Here is a 23,653-nt window from a genome sequence, read left to right as displayed (position 1 = left end):
TGGAAATATTAAAGGAGGCCCCTGACCTGATAAGATTCAAGTGCCTTTTACTTTTCTCCTGTAACAGACAAGTAAAACAGTGGGACTGGGCACATGAGTAAAATTAAGCACATGTTCAGGTGCCTGCAGTGTCAGGGTCTAAATCTGCCATTAGTCCTGGCTGATGTGCCCTCCTGATCCTAAACCAGCAAGGTTTGGTGGTAGGAATAACTCACTGAGCCAGAATAAACTACTTTAATGCATTAATTTTCTTACAAATACTTCAGAAACATAAATCGTAAGAAGTAAATTAAAACTTTATATAGTGGGCTGAGTTTTAACCAGAAGACCAAATGCCCACATCACAGATTTACAGCCATTCAATATACTTTGACTGAGACAAAATTATTTCTGTTCTGGGAATGTGGAAAGATGTGCAGTCATTCCTGTTATTAAAGCACTTTGCACTTTCTTTGTTCTTAAAATCCACTGGCTCAGAAGCTTTATTCTTCTCTTATTTATTTACTGCTAGTCCTTGCTTTGTGTTTCATGGCTGTAAGGTAGAGGGGTAGAAAAAACCCAAACTGGCTGTAGTAGGCAAATGTTGTGCTCCTGACGGGGTGGGGGAGACATATTCAAATTTCTTACGGCTCATATTAGATATTCCCCATTTCCTTTGCTGCCCATATGTGTGTAAGAGGGTGCTGTTTGTTTACCAGGCCGCTTGACCCTATTGCACAAATCTGTCATCTATTGTGCTGCTAACACGCTTTTAAATTGCAAATCTGATGCTCTTTAGGGGTCTAGAAGGGGGAAAAATTCTCTCTCCACACCATTCTGTTTCTCTTGATTTCTTGCCTGTTGTAAGTGGAAGTTGGGATGTGCTGAATTTGCACCAGGGGTGCAAATGCAGCCTCAATTATAAGCATAAAATTAGAGTCTGTTCCCCATTAATCAGCCCAGCTAATTGCTATGCACTACCATTAGCCATATGGTGTGAAAGACAGCTTGCTCTCCCTAAGATGAAATTTCTTCATTTCAGACATGAAATAGTGAGGGCTCTGTATTTTAAAATAGCTTGTTTTAGATATTTAATTTCTAAACAACTTTCAGCAGTGCTTTCTATCAAGGCTAACTGCACAATAAAACTTTGCATTTATGTGACAAAGCTGGGTATTTATAGTGTACTACAGCTACGGCATGGAGGAGACAAAGAATTCAAATGTATAAGAGAGTCCTAGCTGTGGTAGGAGAGCGAAGCTGAGGTTTGCTTCAGGTAGCTGTTTATTTCAAAGGATTTCATTGTGTTTTGTCAGATATAAAAATCTACACTGTTGGTGAAAATGTTAATAGCTGGGGAGAATTCACAACCTCAATGGAATTTATTAGTATTGTAGGCAGCGTGGGGAGGGACATCTATAGTTAATATTGCCTCAACAATTTCCATTATGAAACCTTCAGTGGCTTACAGCTTTGCCAAACTTAAACTGTTCTGGCTGAAATATCCTTTGCAGGGTGTCAGCCTCGGGCTGACTTTCTTTGGAAAGTTTCAGCTAAAATGGTTCAGTGATTTCTGAGAATGAGGTTGGAGCAAAAGATGGGTTTTGTCTGCGTAAAATAAGATCTTACAGCTGTTTTGGCCAGGGGGTCCTGCACCTCCATGCTCCAGGGTGAGGAGCTTGGAGAAGGGGTTGTCCTGGTGGCATCACTGGCAGGAGGGATCTCATCTCACCTCAAATAATAAGGATATTTGTGCAAAATATCCTTGATGGCCTTGCTGGTGACTCGTTAGGGCCTGGCAGCTGATGGTCGGAACGTCGCCTTGGCCTGGCCACGTGCCACAGGCCCCTAATTCCTCATTGTTCATTGTCCCCAGGACACACAAAGCAGGATCCTCGCGAGGGGGACGCTCTGGTGACCGTGCCAGGGTGGGGATAGTGAGGGAGGATTTGGGGGAGTTGCATATTGGGGTGAGGAGGCCTTGTCTGTAGAACTGGGCAGGGCGGGCAGAGATCCTCCAGCGCGCCGAAGGGAAGAGGAGGAGGAGGATGGGGAGCAAGAATACAGGAGAGCAGCAGGTCCCCAGAGGACTGGGGTGAGGAGAAAGGCAGCAATAAAAGCTGGGTGTGATGGAGGCCAGGCAAGAGCAGGATGGGGATGGTGAGGAGCTCAGGATGGTGAGGATGACAACAACCATGAGGTGCTCAGAGATGGAGTCCAGGAGCTGGAGGTGATGGGAGGCTGATTGCTATCAAACATTACTTGTTTTAAAAACAAGCAAACCCCCTTCAAAGCTCAATTTTTGTAGGCTTTTCCTGTGGGCAAGCATGGCATTGTGTCTGAGCTGTGTTTCCTGGCCCCACCCTGGGAGAGGTGTCATGGAAGAACAGCAAAGACAAGTCCCCATCCTCCTGGCTGCAAGCAGCTGGCATTCCCTGCTCTTGCACACAGCCTTGCTGGGAGCTGGAGGGTGTTTCTGAGTGGTTTGGAGAAGCTCCTGGGAATTTTAAAATTCTTTCAGGGAAAGGAGAAAGGGTGCTGAATATTTAGGAACTTATTTTCAAGTGCTAAGTAGGCACTAAAAGCCAAAGCTTTTGAGGGAAATTGAATTAAAAGCACTTTTAACCAGGTCTGAAACTCAAGATCTGTGTGATGTTTTAATTCTCTGCATAGAAAGACTAGAGTGAAGAGGCCTTGAATCCTGCTTTTGGGGGGGGGAAATATCACAAAAGGCAAACTGAATTTTAAAATATAATTCTCTAGGTCACGAAGGAGCATTCAGGGCCTCCTTTCATGGCAGAGAGCCAACAGATGGTGGGATGTGCCAACCATGCAGCCCCTCCACATCACCCTCCAATTGTGGCCAAGGAGTGAGGTCTCTGACTATCACTTGGGATTATCAGGGTGCACTTTTGGGAAGATCCACCCCAATTAAGGGGCAAGGAAGAGTTTCCTCTGCTCTTAAAGCTGGGTCATCCCCACTGGTCAGTGTTTGACTCCATCCCACTCGTGGCAGGAGGTGAGACCAAAGTGTCCCCAAGCCCCTGTGGCCACCTCTCCCTCTGGGCTAATGCTCTGGGAAGGTGCCAACCCTTGAGCCTGGTTGTGCATGGATGGTGGCATCTGCCCATCTCGTGCTGGGAGCCTGGGAACCTTTGCTTGCCTGAGTCAGTGTGGCAATTTCTGTCCCTCCAGTCTGCTGGGAGAATGTCAGGACTAGCCCTGATTCGCTTCAGTCACAAGAACTGCATTGTCTTAACTTGTGCCAACTCTGTTTCTAATTACATTTTAATCATTTAAAAATGATTAGCAGTTTTTATTGCCTTGTTTGTGGGTAAATTTTCTCACCCCACACATTCTAGCTGCACTCCAATGACAAGTCCTTTTATAGGCAAAAAAGCCCCTGAACGTCCCTGTGACTATTTACCTACAGCATATTTTATTCCTTCCTAAATTTTAATACTTTCAGGGTGCCAAGGCTCTGGCATTTTCTGGTGGATCAATTGTGGTATTGTGCTGTAAAATTAAGCAGTTTTTTTTGGCAATCCCAAACAATGTAACTTCCACCGAAATGAAGATACCGCACATGTGTTAACTGTGAAAAGTTTCAGCCCTGAATAGTTGCCTTGAAGCTTTTTGCGGTGAAAAGAATTATGTATTTTCCTCTCTTTGAAAACAAAATTATTATTTTTTTTTAAGCCATGTTTGAACAGGCTGTTTTTGTAAAAGGCCCCTTTTTTGTTATCTTTAGTGTGGTTAGTTGCTTTATTGCTAATCTTGGTGGGTAACTGTATATTATTCCCTCTATTGTTCAGCAACACAAGAGAACCTTTGTCATACTCCCAACAGGGCTATTTATATAGCATAGAACTTCTGAGGGCTTCTTCCTGCCCTGATGTTCTTCCACCTTCTGGGGAAAGGAAAATAGTTCATCTGAGAGGGAGAGTGAGGAGTGGTGGCTCCTGACAGCTGCTGAAATACGGGCGAGATGCTGGTCCCCAGGATGCCATGGGAACAAGCTCAGTGGTTTCCAAAGATTTGGTTGTGTGTGGTTGAGGTTGACCAGAAAGTTTATTGAACAGGGAGATGTGCTCAGGTCTGGCCAGGGAGGGCAGGCAGGGTGGTCCTCACTGCCTGACACTTGGGTGCCATCATGGGATGGGGTCCCTGCAGCCCTGAAGCTGCCCAGGCTTCATCCAGCAGGTCCTTGGGGACCAAGAAGGTCTTGGGAAAGTTGGGAGCTTGTTGATTTTGGGGTGGTTTTTTTTACATTCCTTGATGACTTGACTTCAGTAGGGGATTTTCTGTTAAGGGACATCAACAAACAGAAGCTTTCCTTGTGAGATGGGGGTTTCCTCCCTGGGGTCATTGGGTGGGTGAAATCTAAAGGCTTTGCTGACCTTTGTAGCTGTGATTTGGTCTCATGGGTTTAGATAGGCTTGTGGGAAGAGCAGGACAGCTCCAGAGGCACCAGGAGGGATTCCCACCTTGAGCAGGAACATGTACCTCGCTTATGAACTCACCTACAATATATTCATTCCTCCTTATGGAAAACAACCCCTGACAAGGAATCATCACAAACAACAATTTAAGTTCTTTGAGGAAACAACAAGCCACCTTAGTGCAAAAGAATCCCAGCCCGGAGGTCAGCCATGGAGCAGTGCTTTGGGAGATGGAGCTTATATTTCACATGCCTGCTTTGTATCTGACCTGATGCAGGGCACCAGCCACCGGAGCAGAGCTCTCCATGGCATTAGTGATCATTAACATGCTCAGAAAACTTGGGGAAACAGGCGCGCTCGAGCATAAAAAGCTGCTGCTGCTGCTGCTAGCATTTTAACTCCCCCATTAACACCAGTGTTTCTTAGAGGGAGAATAATTGTGCTCTAGGAGTTTGGGGGGAGGTTTGCCAGTAGCTGAGAATTGTGTGGAAGCAGGAATATCTTGTGGATGTGTAACACAAGCGTTAAGCAAATGTAAAAACCAGGCTCAGCAGGGAAAAATCTGCCTTATTTTGTGTGCCAGCGTCTGCGGGACAACTGTTAAACCCTGCGGAAAAGAGCCTACAAATAAGCAGCTCTCCCTATTTCGGGCTACCCTTGAATTATTATTTGTGAAAGGGGCAAAACCCCTCTCTTTTTATATTTTTCATTGCTAACCAGCTGTGCAAGAAGTTAAACATCGTAATTAACCCATATGTGACCCAGTACATTTGACTGATTTGCAGGCAGGGCCGGCAGGGTAACTCGAGCCGGCAATTTGAACCCACCATGTTCGTAATGATGATTTTACAGTGTAATGGTCGCACTAAATCCTTTCGCTTTTGCTCTGTAGCCGCTGTTGTGACAAGAAAAGCTGTGGCAACAGAAATGAGACTCCATCAGATCCAGTGATAATTGACAGGTAAGGACTGCTATTGTTTCCTTCCATTTTTTTTTCTTTCCTCCTTCTCCTCATTATAATGAAACACCTGCCCTGTGTTGCTAATGGGGAAGAATTAGGAGGATATACGGATGAAATTTTGTTTTTTTGATGCAGAATTAGTTGTGCTTTGCAGTTGTGATTGCCTTGGAAGGGCCATATGTGGGATAACGTAGGGATACTGGAGTGCCCTGCTCTGTGGAGGGCTCCAGCTCTTGTAACTGATTCATGTGCATGAAGAGGAGATTTTTCTTTCTGACTTTCTGTGACTCAATTCACATGCTATGCCAGGGAAGCTTCAGGAATAAAATAATAATAGTTTGTGATTTATGAAATGTGGTTGGGTGCTTATAAATATTTAACTTTTATTTGAAAAATGTTTGAATCATTATCACTTAGCTACTGTAGTTCTGTTGGATGCAATCCATCTACATTTTAAGGCTTTTATTTATGCATAAAAACAGTTAAGAAAATAGATCTGCAATGTAAGGTCTTTTCCCTCCTCTTATTTTCTTTGGTTGGAATACTATTTTGACTGTATTGTCAGTTGATTAATTCATTTTTGCCTGTCTTAATTATTGTGTTTTTAAACAGATCCATATTGCTAATCTGACATCACTGAGTAAATCATTTGCAGTACAATACATCTATTCCAGTTGTTCCGAGCCATGTGTAGTTTCTGTTGCTTGCAAATTATGCAAAATGGTAGCCAAAGAGCCATTTTTACATTTTAATTGTCCAAATGCATTGTCCAAAGCTGTGTGTGATAGTCAGGGTATTGTGCAGCATTACTCTATTGGAGTTAAATGGCCATGAAGCACCAAAAGTGTCTGTCAGAGCTGGGGAGAGTAACACCCTTGCATGATCTGTGGATAGAGGGACCCCAAAGGGAGCTACCTAACCCCAGAGGGGTGAGGGCACACAGCATCTCCCTCTCCTTGCATTCCTGTCTGAGTTATGTTTGCTGCATGAAGTTTGGAGTATCTTCCCTGCCAGAGCATCCATTTTAGGAAAGGAGGTCAGGAGGGTTTGATGTGTTAGGGGCCCCAGAGGGAGAGTGGTCCAGAGCCTTGTGCTCATCCCAGCTCCCAGTTCTTGGATGGATTGGGTAGGAAAGTGCAGATTTTGGATGCTTATAGCAGATGTTTTGATTAGCTGTAATAAGTAATCCTGAGAATGTTTACATCTCAGAAGATATCTCTATCTATTTTAACTGGACATATTTTCATCTTCTCTGAGCACTAGAGAAAGCGTGTGAGGGGGAAAAGCCCACCATGAAACCTGTACAGAGCTGTGTTTTATAAGCGTGCTGCAGAGCTGAACACTGTAAACATGGTGTTAGAGTGGCATTTTGAGCGACATGAAAGCTACAAAATTCACATGAATTTTTCATTGTACTGGAAAGTGAGATGTTAAGATGCTAATGGCAGGTTTACAGAAATATTTTGTTTAACTATCTAGTATGCAAAACTGCCAGTTGCAAATCATTTTAAACTTTGAAAACCAGAGATGCTGTCTGTTACATGTTTCCTGCAAAATGAGGAAAATAGGTACAGGAAAAAAAACAGCTTTATCTTCCTAGCAGTGATCCATTCCTCAGTCTTTACATGAATTGATGCGATAGTTACCGATTTTGAAGTTTCTTCTTAAAATGCAAGCTAAACACAATTCAAAGCTGATAATACAAACCCTGCCTTGCCACCCGCACTGAATCACACTTGGCTTGTGAATGGGTTAAGCTTTTAAGTTCTTAGCTTGGTTTTAAATTGTGACTTTGATACAGAAGGTTGATATGACTGTGGTTTGAATAACACTTGATTTTGACCTGTTCCTGTGGGTTGCAATGGTATAAGAAATTTGACTCAGCAGTACTGTAATTAGCCCTCCCCGTGTTTTTGAAACAGGATTGTGTTACCTGGATTGCATTAGTGTGGCTTCTATTGTTGCCGCTTCGCATCTGTCCCAGTAGGGTACTTAAAACCTTTTCTTGGCCGGGGCTAGTTCAAACAATTTAGGCCAAGCAAGTATGTGCTTTATACAGTTAGTGGCTTTAGTGATGTTTCTTGTGACATTTATCCTATTCATTTTTCTTGTCCCCTTTGGTTTGGAAAGGATGAAGTGATTGATAGGGAGCTTTTTTACCTTAAAACGAGTCCTTTAAAATTGTTCTGTGATGAAAATGCCGGCACAAGTCAGACCATGTGTTTGGTTGTACTCCATTGTCACTTCTCCATGCACACAGTTTTTAACTATTATGTCAATTGATATGCAAAGCCATATTTAGTTATTTTTATTTGCGTTGAGCTTAGAGAATTCGTTTACCATTTGGGCTAAAGCACTCCCACATGCCTGATGCTCTGATCAAGTCTTTGCCTATGGATTTAATCAAACTCTTGCATCAAATCCTGCGAATCCACAGACTCTGACCTAACATAGAGTTTAACTTAGAATCTATCCATGGGATTTTTGACATATGTACTTACATGGAAATGCTGTCCTCCTCTGACAAGTTGGAATACTATTTTGGATTGATTAATTCTCTTTGATGAGGCTGGAGAGACTCAGGATAGAGAGGGCGCTGGCTTTGTGGTGGTTCGGTGAACTTGGAGAAGAGGTGCTCTGGCAACTTCAAAGTTACATGTGTTGTATTCTTCTCCAAACCCTGGATAAATATGAAATCAAATTGTTTATTTCTATTTAATGAAAATGTGAGATTTAAAAAAAAGAAAGTCTGTAGCTGTGTTTGAAACAGGATATGATTTTATTCTTTATAAAATTGTTTTATGCTTTGCTCTAGTATAGTATCAGCAAATACAGCAGTGAAAGGGACCTAAAGAAATTTATACTCATATAAAATAATGATCTTGATTTTCTCTGGAGAACAAAATAAATCTATTATGCTTACAGAGCAGTCATCCCAAGGAAGTTTCTTGGAAACCTGTGTGTGTCTGTATCATCTTCTTAGCATAGCCTGTATATTTTATCTCTAATCCAGTTACATGTGTTGAGATGAAGATCTGATGAACAGGAACTCATTTTAAAAGGGGTATTATTGTCACAATACAAATGCACAATTCCTCCTACGAGTGCAGTGGCAGGGCTGTATTGTAATCACACTTAAAGAAAACACAGAGCACTTCCTGTTATTAAATTAAATTCTAGATTGATTTAACTTTCAAATTGTAACTCATATTTGAATTTAAAAGGTTCGCAATAAAATTCCTGTGAAGAAATTGAATAAATTGTAGTTTTATTACCACTCTGGATATCCTGGTGTCCTAACCTTTTTCCTTACAGTTATCTTAGTTCAATAAATAAAACCTCATTAGACTATTCCCATTTCAACGAGTTTATTAAATTTTACAGGAGTAATTAGCATAAGCTGTGCTAATTTTTCTGGAAGACTAATGAGAGAGCTTCCTAATTAGGTTTGCTTTGTAAGAATCAGAAAAGATGATAATGACAAAAGTCACATAGGGGAGAAAGTGGGGCTTTATGTTATTCCTTGGTTCAGGAAAAAGGCTCCTCTCTTGGCACTCTGTTCCAAACTTTTAAACCCAATTTACCATTGTCAGGACCGATATTTAATGGTGTTACCAGTGCCTGCTGGGGCTTCTTTACCTTTTATGGCTGCATCCAGTAAATAGGAGTCCTACTGACTGATAAAATAGGAATAACCACTGCAATCCCAAATATAGTGGCAGAAAATATATATACCATATACATCACATATATCCTGCTTGTGACATTGCATGGAAAAAGGGCTGAAAACAGGCAGTTACTTTTGGATTGATAATCTTTGGGTGAGGTATAAGCCTCATGCTGGAGCTCCCCTGGGTGGGACTGTGTGACCTTCGGGGGCAGGACATCATGGGGATGGTCAGGGCTTCTTCTGGTCCTGCTCTGATAATACACTGAAGTTCTTCATGGGGCATTTTGGATGCAATTTAGGTGCAATGAGGCTCCCTCTGGTAATGAAGAGGTTTATGGCATTCCAGTGCCATCACAGCTCTTGTCCATGGAGCAGGGATGGGGACTCATGGATTGGAGGTTGTAATATTTTCTATGCCTTGTTATCAGATGACACCAAAGCACATTTTAATGCATGACCAGTATCTGAAAGGCCTCTGTAGTTCTGATATGTGCAGGTTGCTCCTCTGGGCTCTCCGTAACCTGTCCCAGCACAGTCATACCTACAGATGGGTCTGAAATCTTTCAGCCTTTAACTTGAAAAGTTTTATGTTTTTGGGTAGGAATTCACCGTGCAATGACATGAAAAGTCATTACTTCTGTTTTAACACTTTACAAGTCATCTCGGAGTGAATTGTATTTTACAGGCCTGACCATCTTTTCATCCTAAATACCAGGCAGGTGGAAAAGTGACTGGGAGGGCTGTATCACACTCCCTGCATCCTCCCCACAAACACACTGCTTAGGTAGATGTGGTAAATAATGTGTTTTGCAGTAGCTTTCCATGCCTGGAAGGAGGGGGATGGTGATGCAGGAGAGGTTCTGGTGAGGGGACAAGGTGGGTTTTGCTTGGGAGGAGCTGCTGAGGGATGCTTTGCTGCAGGGATAGGGTCAGTGCTGCAGCTGATCCCCACCAGACCACAGGGACATGGGCTTGTCACAGCACTGATGTCATAGCAAAGTGGCAGGAGATGCCAGAATCTCTGGCAGTGGCCCCTTTCCTGCCCTGTCCTGATCCTATCCTTGTCCCCCTGTCCATATCTCTACCAGAACCTGGCTGTGTGGAGTCAGGGAAAGCTGTGTCTTCTGGTGTCCTGCTCCCAGTTATCTGGAATTTTGTGCTGGAAATTCTGTCCCGTCCCCCCTCACATTGCTGTGCCCCTCCAGAGCCAGATGGGAGTTATTGATCCATCAGGGAGGGAGTCAGGGGAGCAGAAGCTGGGTGACAGAGAGCTACCCCCAGCACTGCACAGAGATGTCTCCCAGGCTGTCTTTTAAGGCTGAGCTGTCTAAACCCTCTGGGCCTCTGAGCAGGGTGTTCAGAGAGGCAGAAGTTGGCCTCGAGCACTCCATGCGAGCTCCGGGAGCCTGTGAACCCACATATTTCTGACAGGGGAGGGACCCAAACACACATCCTCCAGGATTTGGTTGTGATTGATGCAGCTGAGAAGCATTACCCAGAACATTTCCCACATGACTTAGGCAACCAAAGGCATTTGGAACTGTTGTGAGATAAATGGGAGACTCTGATCTGTAGATACTTCTCACACTGAGATTCAGGCTTGAATGCTTGCCCCTCTACCAGTGTTCCTCATGCATGTGGTGTCAGTCCTCTTTCTGGTGATGAAATCACTAGAGCTGGGGGTAACTTTGCAAGGATTCTTGCAAAAATCTCTTGGTTTCAGCCTGTTGGGGTTGGCACATATCACTGCTGCTTATAAATTCCTTTATTTTGCTCTTGGGGCTGAATGAACTTGGTCAGGGTCAAACCAGCTTCTGCTTATTGTTTGTTTGATTTCTCTTCTCTCTGCCTCCAAGTACAAGAATTTTTGTACAATCTCAGAAGTATTATGCAAAACCTTAATTTGGTCTGAGCTTCACTCAGAAGGCTTGTGAGTTTTTCAGCAAACCTGTTCAGAGTTTTCAGTTTGTTTTTAAAACCCAAACCAGGCAAGTCTTATGTGGTTTTGGGTTTCACTGTAAACATTTCACACTACTCTAATAGTTACTTCCTTCTCTGAGCAATGCCTTTTGAATCCACAGCTAGTGTTTGGGGCTTTAGTTAACTGTGATCTTATGCTTGATTATTACTATTTAATATCAGTGGTGATGTAGCAGAGGTTTCTCCTGCAAAGCAGGCTCATTGTGCTGAATGCTCTGTAGTCTCTCAGTAGGGAGATGATCCCATTCCTGAAGAGAAATGGTTCTCCTGACGCAGAGGAAAAATTGAGATTTTTATATGGAAAATAAAAAGCTTGTATTGAATGTCCTGGAAATGAGGGAAACTGAAGAGAAGATTACTGCTTTTGGCATTTGACTGTTAGTGTTCATCTGTAGTCATGGGCTTGGCCAGTTGTGACTTCAGTGCACACATGGGATGTGCTGGAGCTGCTGCCCCGAGGCCCCAGGGTCAGTGTGTCAGTGTCAGTAAGTCCCTTAGGCTCTTGCTGTAAATCTCAGTCCTTCTCAGCAAAGGTTAACAATTTTAAGAAACTGCACTGGTTTGTTTAAGTCCTCAGAATCATCCTGAAGACCCTGTGGATTTCCTTGTGCAAAGGAATCTGAGACCTCATGGATTACTCTGCTGCTCTGCTCCGGTGTGAGGATTTGGGCATCTCAGGTTGGAGGTGCTTTAAAAAGTTTGGTGCAGTGACCTCCTGCAGCACCAGGAAAGCTCCAAATGCTCTGGTCCTAGCAGGAGCCCAGAGCCTGGCAGGGTGATCCATCCCTTTGTTTCTTGTCACAAAACTTCAAATGTTCTCTTCATACCTATTGATTTCTTAATCTGAACTCCTACTTGAAAGCATGTCCTGCTGCAGGGAGGATGTGCTGGGCGCAGTTTGCTCCCTGGCTCCATGCAGCTCAGTGCCAGCTCTTCTCTCCCAAGAATGGGGATTTTTTTTGGGGGGGAAAAAAGCCCTTCTTTTTCTCATATGCATATATATATACACATAGTTTCTGGAGTGGATAAATTCCCTCTTCCATCTTAACACCTGATTTATTTCCATATTTGCTGTCGCAGTGGGAATGCATACATGAATAAGAGCAATGGGGAAATGTATTTGCAAAGTTCATCCTCAGTTTTAATGCAGATTAGCTGAAATTCTTCTGAACATGAAAAATGTATCTCAGCTCTAACCCAGCGTTTATTGGGTGAAAACACAACCCAAGCCTTATTCTGCAGGAGCTGAGGTGTGTGAGTTGTTTTCTTCCTGCAGGTTGTCATAAATGTTTGCATATTCAGCCACCAAAATATATTCTTATAAGTAATTGGCCACACCTACAAAAATAACTATGTTAAATTCAAAGGCACTTCTGCCTGCTGGAAATATTTAATTATAACACAACATCTAAATAATAAATTTAAAAGAGTGTAAGAAACACTTGTATGTTACTGTGCAAATCATGACTAAGTTTCTAGAAATGGTTTTAACACTGTCCTCAGAGAGCAGCAGGTCTCTGTAGTAGTAGTGGGAAATGCTGGCGTGAATTTTCCCTGTAACATCGTGATATTTTTTCTGTAACAGTTCTGGAAAAGTACAGAAAAGCCATACAAAGTTCCCAGTGTGTCACATTAGCAACTTTGCATAGGTAGTTTGTGATCAGAATATATTACTGTATCAACTGGCTGTTTACTTTTTTGCTAAGGACAGTATTTTAGAGGGTTTTTTCTTTTTAAAGTGGAATGAATAATTTTCTACCCGCTTTTTAAAAATAGCATCTGGAAATAGGAAACGTGAATACAAATTTTCTGTTGCTGTTAATATGTGAATTATATGAAATTAGTTATTAAAAGGCTTTATATCAAGTCACTGAAATTATATACTGGACTGTAGTAAGGTGACCCAGATATAGAGCTTTTCAGAGCAATCATTGAAATGCTATGAACAGTACTGTTTTGTCTTTGGATTCTTGCTGCCTCTAAAGGTGTAGGCAGATGAAGATAACTTTAAAAAGAGCTATTTCTCCAATTACAACCTTTTGTCCAAGAGCAAAGAAAGATTTTTAGACTAACAGCATTCACTATAACAAAATTAAATTCCCTTCATCTGACAAGAAGCAGAGTCTGGCAATAGTTTGGGATTTTTTCTTGGAGCTGGAGCAGCAGCTGCCCTCTATACCCCGTGTTTTTCCTAGCCTGAGAAGGGGGGAGCAAGATGGGGAGGGTGGGAGGGCACTGGGTGCTGTCACAGACTGAGTGCTGTGTGGCCACCCTTGCCTTTGGGGACATCATCTCCCCTTCCCAGGGCTCCGGGGAGGGCAGAGGGAGCAGCATCCCCCCTTCCCCGCCCCCACTGTGCCAGGAGGCCAAATCTTTTTGGGTTTGTAACAACACGTCCAATCTGGCATTCCACAACTACGGCATCTCGCTAACGGGCTGAGGCACCGGAGTTCAGTAATGTAATATAAAAAGTAATGGTGTTAGCTAACACATCCTTAATAAGATATTGTCTGCTGCTCTGCCATATGCTACCGAGCAGGCTTTCCCTCTGTGGGGCTTTTGAGTTCTCTCAATAAGATTATTTCAAATACTCTAATCCTGAATCATTGACATGAATACAAAAGCCTAGTGACATCTAATAGATGCCTCTTAGCTTTGCTTTTCCTCTTGTTCCTTTCCTTTTTCTTCTCTTTTTACCTGACAAAAAGCTTACAGACACTTGGGCTCTGTCTCTCAGTACCAGCATGTGGGTCCCCTCATGCAATATAAAGGAGGAAAAAGGGCTGACATAGGGCTGATAAGCCACAGAGCAAAGGACCATAGAATTAAAATTAAATGCCAGTAAATCCTACCCTGTACACTCAGTTGTTCTTTTATTGTTTTCTTTAATTCCTCCAGCGCCATGCTGGACTAGAAGGAGATGACAAATGGGGCTACCAAAAAAAAAAAAAAAAAGAAAAAAGAAAAGAAAAAATATGATGCCAGAATGTCAGAGTCATACAGACTTGCTTGGCTCTTGGATTTTCTTAGTGCTTCTCTCACCTTGATGTTCTAATCAGAGTTGCAAACATTCAGCTAAACACATTATTCAATGAGCTGAATGTTTAGGTAATTTTTTGAAAGATTAATTAAAAAAAAAAACCAAAAGAAGACACCCTCAAGTTACATGATTGTGACTCTGGAAAGGATTAATTTTATATAACTAAATGTTAGAAAGACTTAATATTCCAATGTGAGTGTCTTGCAATCAAAAATGATCTTCCACTTAGTGTTGTTTCAATGACTGTCAGAGGCAGAAAATAATTTTCTGTTCATCTCCTTTTGGACTTTGACAAATTCATCTGTTGATTCCAAAATCTGCCTTTGGAAAAAGTTACTGGTGCAGGACACAGCCAGTGTCTATAATGGGTTAAAAATAAGCTATTTAAAACATAATATTTTTCCTTAATTTTTATCCAAGGTTTTGCAGGGAGACTCTCAGGCTCTCCTGACCAGGATAACCATTAACTTCCACCCAGTTGAGTCAGGTCTTCTCTGTAAACTCCCTCAGTATAATCCTTCAGTTGGAGTTTTTGGCATCTGCATCACTATATAACCATTGGCTGACTTCCCAGATGTTAAGTCACTTCGATAAGTGGATGTTAAAAACCACTTTACCTAGTTCAAATTTTGTAGAAAGATGACACAAGGAGAGATGTATTCTGTATTCATTATAAAGTTCTCTGCTCCGAAAGAAGAATAAAATTAGCCACACTCAGAGCTATTAAGATCTGATGGTCGCATCTCCTCCCAGCTGCTCCAGGTGCCTCTGCATCTCTGGCACAGTCCTGCAGGAGCTGGGATTTGGCTGCAGAGGGGAGAACACCCCTGGCATGTCTTGCTGGGGGCTTTACAGGCAGGAGAAGGAAAGAACCTGCAGCTCAGATCAGAATTTGCCCCTTTTTGAAGAAAAATGAGGAAGCCTGGCTGCTGGTGTTACTGGGCCCTGTTGGGCTCTGGGGCTGCTGAATGGGAGATGCACAGTGGGAGAGTCTCTGCCCTATGGAGCTGTTTAGGCAGACAATCCCTGAGCTTTTTTTTTTTTTTTAAGCACAGTGAGCTCCATAATAGCTCTGGCATTCTGAAAAATGGAATAAACTGTACCATGGTGTAGGAGGAAAACTTCTTGCTGAACCCCATTATGTGTACGTAAATTGTCATCTGTCGTGTACCACGTGGCAGGAGAGAGGAACTTTTCTATTTTTTTTTTCCTGAAGGATTGCCCTGCTGTGACAATGGTAACTCAATTTGTCAGAAATTACAAGAACATTAATACATCATGCCCTAATGTTTCATTAGTGCATTAATACTTTTGAAGTCATCGGAATTTCCCTAATAAATGTCTTCAAAGTTGGCTGGCCATTCATAAATTTGTGTTTTCAGCATCATAATTGTAATTGAGATACCTATTTTCCCTGATTAATCCTTGGAGTTTGTGTGTAACAATCAGCCTCGTTGACATCCTCAGCCGCGCGCACTTGAAAGAACAACACGCTGTTAGTTAATATTTGCGTTATTGCAAAGTGCCACGATTTGGAGGGGGAAGAAAATAAAGTAGGGAGACTATTCTCAGGGAAACAAAAGAGAATTTTGGGAATGCTTTTTGCCATGGTAACCCAGTTATCGCTCATTAATCTGTCACGTATGAAACGAATTCCAGACTCCGACACTCGGCGGCGAGGCGGCGTTCCCGGGGGTCGCGGTACCTGCGGCCACCCCCGGCTCTGCTGGGAGGCTTCACCCCGCCACCAAATCCCATCATGTGCCTGGATGGGCCTCAAAGAGGGACAGCCCCTCCCTGCCTGGGCCACCTGGGCTGCCTGGCCCTGCCACCCCAAAAGCAGCTCCCCGGGGAGATGGGGAGCCGGGCTGTGGGCACTGCTGCGCTGGCTTTAGAGGCCGCCTGGATCTCCAGAAGGAAGGAAGTTTTTTCCCTTCATTTCCAAGATAAGGTGTCATTCATGAGAGCAGCGTGCTGAACTAATCAGGTTAATTGAGAGGCCCTGAATAGCTCTCATTGAGCGGATCCCTCCTTCCTGCTCAAGGCAGATAGTGCAGACGGAGAGATTACAAGTGCTTTAAACTCTTTCTCTCCATCTCTGAATTTCACACCCATTTGAGGATGATGAGGGTCAGAGCAGATGTGTCACACGGGGGTTGTACAATTTAGCTTTGCTGGGAGCAAGGCTTTTATTTTTGTTGTTTGTGTTTTGGGTTTTTTTTTTTTTTTAATTTATTTTCCTTTTAATCATCATCATTGTGATTATTTTTCAGCGAGGCCATTGCTTCCCTTCTCTCCTGATGCCAGGGACACCCTGCTGATTTACACCAGCTGGAATGGTGTAAATTACTCCACTGTTTTGGAAAGGTGCAGAGGACATTTGGAAAGATGTAGAAGACTAATGCAGTCGTGTGATTGGCTCTAGATTGATCTGCTCCTGAGTGTTGTTAATATTAAAATTATTTCAGACCTAACTCATGTCAGGGCTGCAGGAAACATTAATTTTAAAAAGATGTTTTCAGTGTTTGAAGCAGATAGCAGTGGGGTTTATTGCTTTTATGGTATCATTTCCCTTTAAACCCTTCTAATCGAAGTGGCTGTACGTAATTTTATTCAAGTTTACCAGAATGTGAAAGCATTTCCCTCTGGATACTCTTGCCAAATTAGGAACAGCCAGGCTCCAAACCTCACTCTAATCTTCCTACTTGCCACAGCCTATTACATTTTCTTTGCAAGTATTGTAACTGTTAGAGTGAAGAAGGGAGAATTTTCAGGAAAACAAATTCCCCAAAAGTGATATGTGTCCCCCTACTTCTCCAAGCTTAGCTCAATTTAAACATGAGCTAAACATGAGCATCATTGTCCCTGTTGGCCCCCTCCTCTCCCCCCTGGCTTCTTTTCCTTGGAAGTTTCAGGAATGACTTTAATTATCTCTACAATCAAATTCTCACTGCTGTCCCTGTGAAAGCGTGTAGTCATGGATTGCTGGGATTATTTTCTTTAGCACTTGGGGATAGAGAAACTGGTTGTTTGGAAATGAGAACCAGCTGGGTTCTCAGAGCTGGCGTTTGGAGGGAGCCACTTTGCACAGAAACCCCAGTGCTGAGCAGAGCTGAGCTCAACCCCCAAACTGCCCCTGCTGCCTTGGCCACATGGGATTAGGACATATCAGGACTGGCTTTTTTTTTTTTTTTTTTGTTTATCTCATTAATATGCATCTCCAGGGTGGCTTCTGCCAGGCATAGCGTGAGCTCCTCACCTAAAAGTTTCTGGAGGCAGAGGTGCACCCTGCAGTTCCATTCCTGGCTTCACCTGCCTAAAGCAGAGAAAATAAAATTAATTAATAAAAATTAAGTCAAATAACTGTATCAGACACAAGTTCTGCAGATGACAGGTAGGCAGGTAAAGAGAGATTAATTCAACAAAAGGAAGAGCAGAGGTAACTTATGCTATCTTAACATCTTTTGTTGCCCTAGAAGACAAGCTGCAGGGGTGATGTACTTCCTTTCTTCCAGCTTGGAGAAATTACTTATTTGTCATACCTTATTAATCTGTTTTAGTGGCAAATTCAATTTAAAATTAGGACCATACATATAGTCAGAAATTATATGAGCTATGCTTTTAGCTGAGTATTTTGTCACAGGGAAAGGCACAGAAATCTTCTTCATTTAGTTATAAGGATGTAAATTTGGAGATATTCCACTGGCTTTAAGGCAGCTGCTTCATATTTCTGTCTCTTTAAGAGAGAAGTATTTGTTCTTTGGAATACAAGGATTTGTTTCCAGGGTTTATTTACATTTTAAGATATCAATATAAAATACATACATATATATAATTTCTACTTTAAAGCTTCTTTCACACTCCTGCACACTTGTGTTTCTCTACATGGAGTTGTTAGGGTGGTTTATAGTTTAAATTGGGAGTTCTCAATGTTTGAAATACAATAGTGACTAAATTGGTAAAAAGTCAAGAAAGGAAATCTTTCTGTTCCTTTTAAAAAAGTTTATTGCAAAGAAAAGGACTGATCACTGAGCTTTGAACCTATAAATTATTTGATTCCTTTAATGCCTGGAATACAATGTCTTTTACTCTATTAATATCGCCTTTAGCACAACTAGATTATTTTTTGAAAGATGAAACCTTTTAGCTCTGAATATGTTTTGATCATACCATAACTCAAAATCTCTCATATATGTTATATACATTTTCACATGCATACTGTGGATTTGTATTATTGGTGGCTTTGGCTTTGTTGGTTTTCTTTTTATTTTTTAATCTGGATTTTCTGTTTGTTTTCTTTTTAATTTAATTTTATTTTTTCCCCCAACAAATAACTGCTGCATTTCCAGTCACTCAAATTTGGACAGAATTTTACTTCCTGTTTCAAAGGTCAAGGAAAGCTGACCTCAACAGCAGTGTTGAGGCTGCTGAATTATTCATATCATTGACTTTGTGTCAGCTTCCACATTTGTGCAGAGGGATGTTTTATTCATTTATCTCATTTAGGGACCTGCTCTGCACCTGTTTCTACCATTAAGTACCCTGTAATTTGCATTTGATGCTAATTTAGTTTCATATCAGCCTGGTCCCCTCTTGTTAATTTAATTTTCTAAGACCCTTTTCATTACAGTAGAAATGTTTCCCTCTTTAAAGCAAACATCTATACAAGTAATTGTATAAACTGCCTTTTAAATAATATCTTTTTAGAAGATTCCATCGTTTAATTCCTTAATTCCTATAATTAGCCATGGTTTGATTAATGTTTCAAAGGGTTAAATTAAAATGCAGAATTACTCAAATGCATACTTGAATAATTTTCCCTCTGCTGATAACAGTTTCTGCATTGCTGCTTTTATTCTCCTCGTGATTCTGAATATTACATGTACTAACAAGCACTAATTTTCCTTATGTAGTGATTTTCCTATGCTGAGCAATAGCGGGTTTTAATGTACAATTGTTGCAAACTCCACATTGCCAGTGGGATACTTATTTTTTTTTTCCCTTCTGATCGATTGTAAACAGTTGAGGAGAAACACTGTGGCTGAGCTGCTCTGGGTTCTTTTCCAGATTGTAAGAAACTTAGAGATCCTTTATTTTGCCAACAAGCATCGCTGCTGCGTTCTCACAAACAGCGTGATTAGTGCCGATCGCTGCGGAGAATCATTTGGAAATATTTACAACCATCATAGATTTGTTTGTGGAGGTGGAAATTTGCATATGCTGTGATCCTACAGGGCAAAATGCTGCGGGGTTGTCACCCCCGGGCACACTGATGCGTGTTCAGTGCAGGAATATGGCACTGGGGTAAATAAATGACCAGAGGGGCTATAGTGGAAAATCAAATCCCTTCACTCCCCTGCGGGTTTATTTAGAACAAGGTTGGATAATTGCAGTGGGGCGGGCGCTGTGTCGGGGGATGGACATTCCCTCCCCTCCCTCTCCAGCCAGGGGAAAATGGAGATGTTGATTCAGAGCTTTCAGAGGTACAAACCCCCTGTTCCTTGGTGGCTGTCGGGGAGGGGGACAGGGACAGCAGCACAGACAGGGAGCAGGGGCAGCTGGGCTTCATTACCCAGCAAAACAGCTCAAGCTAATTCCTGCCTCTGTTTGCAATGGGGAGGGGGAATCGGGGCATCAATCCCAGCCGACCAGCTCCCCAAATTCTTCCATGCCCTCCTGGGGACAGGAGAGATTTGCGGTTTGGCTCTGCGCTGATGCTGTAGCCCATTGCTGCAGTGCCGTGTGTGGCAGGAAGGATGCAAGTCCTGCATACGGAATCAGCTTTGCACCAGCTTTTGTTTTGCCCCAGCAGAAGGTGACACTCCTGTTCCCTCCTCCCATTCCCCCCGAAGGCACGACGAGTTTGGGAAGAGGTGCCTGTGGGTTTGGGATGAAACGAGGCTGCTGTGCCTCTGGGGTTCTGCCCTCAGTAGTGCCCCGGGCTGCTCCAGGGGCTGAGTCTGGCTGTGACGATCCCAAAAGTGTGTCTTATGTTACACGACATGCCACTTAAATAATCCCAAGGCTTGAGCTCTGGAGCTGATAATAGCACAAGGATTTAATACTTGGAATTTGGGTTGAAACAAAACCTCCGGTTTTGTGGGTTTTTCACTCTTTCTGGTTGCAAAGGTGCCTCACAGGCTCTGTTTGTGCTGGCAGAGCCCCCAAACCTGGTGTCAGGGGTCCAGTGTTTGTGTCAGGGGTGCTCTCCTCAGCACACCCTGCTGCAGGAGTACCAGGGCTGGGGTGTGGTTGGACCTGAGTACCTGCAAGCCTCACCTTTCCCATCAGCCCACAAATTCAGATATTCATAATAGCTCCCCCTTTATTTTATCATACAGTCACAACAACGGCCTTGGAGCTGGGCATTTCCTGAGTATTAATGACCAGCTGGGGTTAATGGCCCTTGCTTGTGCCTTGAGCCATCAGCTCCTCCCGACTGGTCATTAATTCCCAGGAAAAGCCCTCTGTGGAGGTCATTATTGCCTAATTATCTCCATACACTTTAATGCCAGTTTTGACAATGTACAGTCTCATACTTTGAGTTATAGGTACTTTATAATTCATTAAATAGCTTATCATTAAAACTGCAGATGATCTTGATTATTATTTATTAATGTTTTCCCTTTGATTTTTTTTTTTAATCTGATGCTCCCATTTCTGGAGGGAGGAAGGGACAAATGTAGATGGGATATGGCTCCAATGTCAAAAACTGTCACACAGCAGCTCTCCCTGTCTGGAGGGGTTTCCCTGGCTTTGGGAGGTCCCAAAGGTGTCTGCCAGTGGAGCCCAGAGCTCACCTTGCTCAGCCCTTAGCAGAGACGTGAGGAGTGGCAGGGTGGTCACCTCTGCTGGAGCTCCCTGTGCTGGCCCTGGAAGTGTTGGCAGGATTTGGCCCACAGTTTTGGTATTTCTTGACTCATTTTTCTCTCGCCCTAGTCCAGATTCAGTCAAGGTTTGCTTTGGGAGTCCCTTCTCCCTTTGGTGAGGTTGTTCACAGGGTGAGCTCTGTTGGGGTTCAGGGTTTGGCAGCATCAGGTGGGTGATGTGTTTGAGCACAGGGAGGTGGGGTGGGAAAGAAATGGGACAGATTCAAGCCAAGCAGGGGGACCTTAATTTCTGCTTTTTAATAAGAGTGTGCATCTCTTCCTCCTGGGAGCAGCTTCTCTTCCTGTCACTCAGGTGTCCCTGGGCATGGTGTGACAGAGCTGCAGGTGCAGAGGCTCAGTGCTCTGCCTGTGTGTGCAGGGAAAGGTGCCACAGGCAGCCCAGCCTGGGCTCCTTGCTGGAACCACAGCCTGTGGAAATGGCCAGAGGAGCATTGATACTGATTCTAAAGGAAATTACTATCTTATTTGCCCCACATGACCCAATCCTGCAACCTTGTCCAGTTCTCCTTTATTTTCCACTTTTTTCCCCAGGCTTTACAAGTGAAATATGTGGATAACAGAAAATTAAACCTTTGTGTCTTGAGGTTTCTTTGAGGTTTTGCCATGCAGGAGCCCTGATCAGCACCAAGGGGGGCTGTGACCCTGCTTGGGGGAGCCCTTCTGGGCCAGCTCAGGGGCCACAATGCTGCCCTGTGCTTGGGGGAGATTGCAGTGGCAGGAAGTCTCTGTTAGCCAGAAAAACTATTATGGTGTTTGCTCCCTGTATTCAGTCATTACTCGTGTTTTAGTTGCCCTTGCCTGACAGCATCAAGTTGTTTCAACAACAATAATAATAATGCCGTTTTGGAGCTGTTTTCTCCATTACCTGCGTCTCTGTTGGTTTTGTGTTTGCTGGAGGAAAAGTTGTGTGTGGATGTGAAAATACTGGCCCCATTGAGCTGTGCCATCGCCTTTGGAGGAGGCCAAATTTCACCCACCGTATTTGCTTTTCTACCTCTGAGCCGTGTTTGTTTACAAAACCTTCTTCTGAACTGCTGTAAACCGCCCAGCCGAGCTGCCTCCCCGTCCCAGTTTGCTCTGGCCTTCTCCAGAAACCAGTCCGTTTTGATTAAAATCATAATGTCATTTGAAAGCAGGGAAGCAAACCAACCCAAAGCCTTGTGCAAAGTTTGAAAGTAGCAAGTCGCTGCCGAAAGGGAAAAAAAACCAAAAAAAAACCCAACCAAATCCCTTAAAATTCAGACTGAACGGGTCTCCTGTTACTGCTGTCAGGGAAGTCCAAGGGCTTGAGGCTGATGAAGGGTTACATGCTAAAAAAAAAGAAAAGCAAAAAAAAAAAAAAAGGGCAAAAGGGAGCAGTGTTATTTACTTATTTATTTAAGAGCCTAAAAGATTTATGGTAAAGCTAATTTCGGAGCGCGCTGGGCTCTGCACGCCGGCTGTGCGGGAGCGGCGCGGCGCGGGCAGCGGGAGGCTCTGGGGCTCAGAGCTGCCATTGTCCCATCGGGGCTGTGCCTCCTGCCATCGGGGGCTGCGGGGACACGGCAGGGACAGCGGCGCCTCCGCGGTGTCGCCGGGAGCGCTCGGGCCGTGCCCGGGGGGCGCTGCGGGCTCCAGCCTACTGCCCCCTCTGCTTGCTTTCGCTCTCCTGTTCCTTTCTCCTTCTCTTCCCCCGCCTACCTTATTGTCCTCTTTTTTCTCTCTCTTTTAGCTTTTTTCACTTGTATTTCACTTTTCTTCTGTTTTCTTTCTCTCTCATCTCCTCTCGTTTCTTGTCTCTTCCCCCTTTTTTGTTCTCTCTTCTCTAGTATCTTCACTCTCCTGTTTTCTCTCTCGTCTTCTTATTCTCTTACTCTTTTTTCTCTTCTCTCTTCTCTCTCCTCTCTCTTATTTCCCTTTCTCTTTTTCCTTTCCCTTCCCTTCTCCAATTCCTTTCCGTTTTGCCTTTTTCCTTTCCCTTCTCCAATTCCTTTCCCATTTTCCCTATTCCCTTTTCCTTTCTTCTTCTTGCCTTCTCCTCTGCCTTTTCCTTTATTTTTCTTTCTCATCCACTTTTCCCTTTCACGCATTTCTTTTTTAAAATTATTTTTCTTTCACTTTCTTCTCTCTTTCACTTTTCTCTCTCTTCTTTCTCCCTCTCTAATTGCTCCCTTGCTAAAAGCCAACGGCAGAATTACAAATGCTGCCTTGGCATTGTGGTTTGCAGGATTCTTCAGGGATGTTTTCTTCTGCACAGTATGTTCTGTATCTTCCTTTTGGATCGTCATCTCTGTGAAAGAGAAAATATTCCTTCTCTGTTCTGAGCAGAGAAGCATGGGAGAATTATGAAGTGTAAGGAACGTTCTTCCCTTTCTCAACATCCATATAATTACTGTCAAGCCAAACCAAAAAGCCTCAGGCTTAGAGATCACTAGAGTAAAGTTACATTTCGCAAGACAAAAACTGAACTCAGTGCTCAAAACAAAAAAATTGGTGACCAATTCTGTGTCAAAGACTAAAAGCAGGCATGACATTTTGCTAGGAAAAAGCAGAGGCACTCAGGTTTGTAACCATATGGAATATATATTAGTTTTATTTATATTTATTTGCTCCCTCTTGCCTTGCAAGGAGCAAACCGACCTATTAAAAGTCTTGATATGTTTGTTTTGCAAAAAGAATTAATAGCATGAATGAAGAAAACATTGGAAAGGG

General features: G+C 43.1%; 1 protein-coding gene across 10 annotated transcripts in view; it reads left to right on the top strand.

The window, feature by feature from the left end:
- EBF1 (EBF transcription factor 1) overlaps positions 1 to 23,653 on the top strand; it is a 265,638-nt gene that overhangs the window by 13,678 nt on the left and 228,307 nt on the right. For all 10 annotated transcript variants that reach the window (XM_085073848.1, XM_085073843.1, XM_085073842.1 and 7 more), the window contains exon 6: positions 5,314 to 5,382. In XM_085073848.1, the coding sequence (XP_084929974.1) occupies positions 5,314 to 5,382 (69 nt within the window). The remainder of the gene's footprint in view (positions 1 to 5,313; positions 5,383 to 23,653) is intronic.

The sequence above is a fragment of the Lichenostomus cassidix genome, chromosome 13 (assembly GCF_008360975.1).
Source record: "Lichenostomus cassidix isolate B80296 chromosome 13, HeHo_3.0, whole genome shotgun sequence".
Taxonomy (NCBI): domain Eukaryota; kingdom Metazoa; phylum Chordata; class Aves; order Passeriformes; family Meliphagidae; genus Lichenostomus; species Lichenostomus cassidix.
The sequence above is the reverse complement of the archived record's forward strand: the minus strand, read 5'-3'. Positions and strand labels throughout refer to the sequence as shown.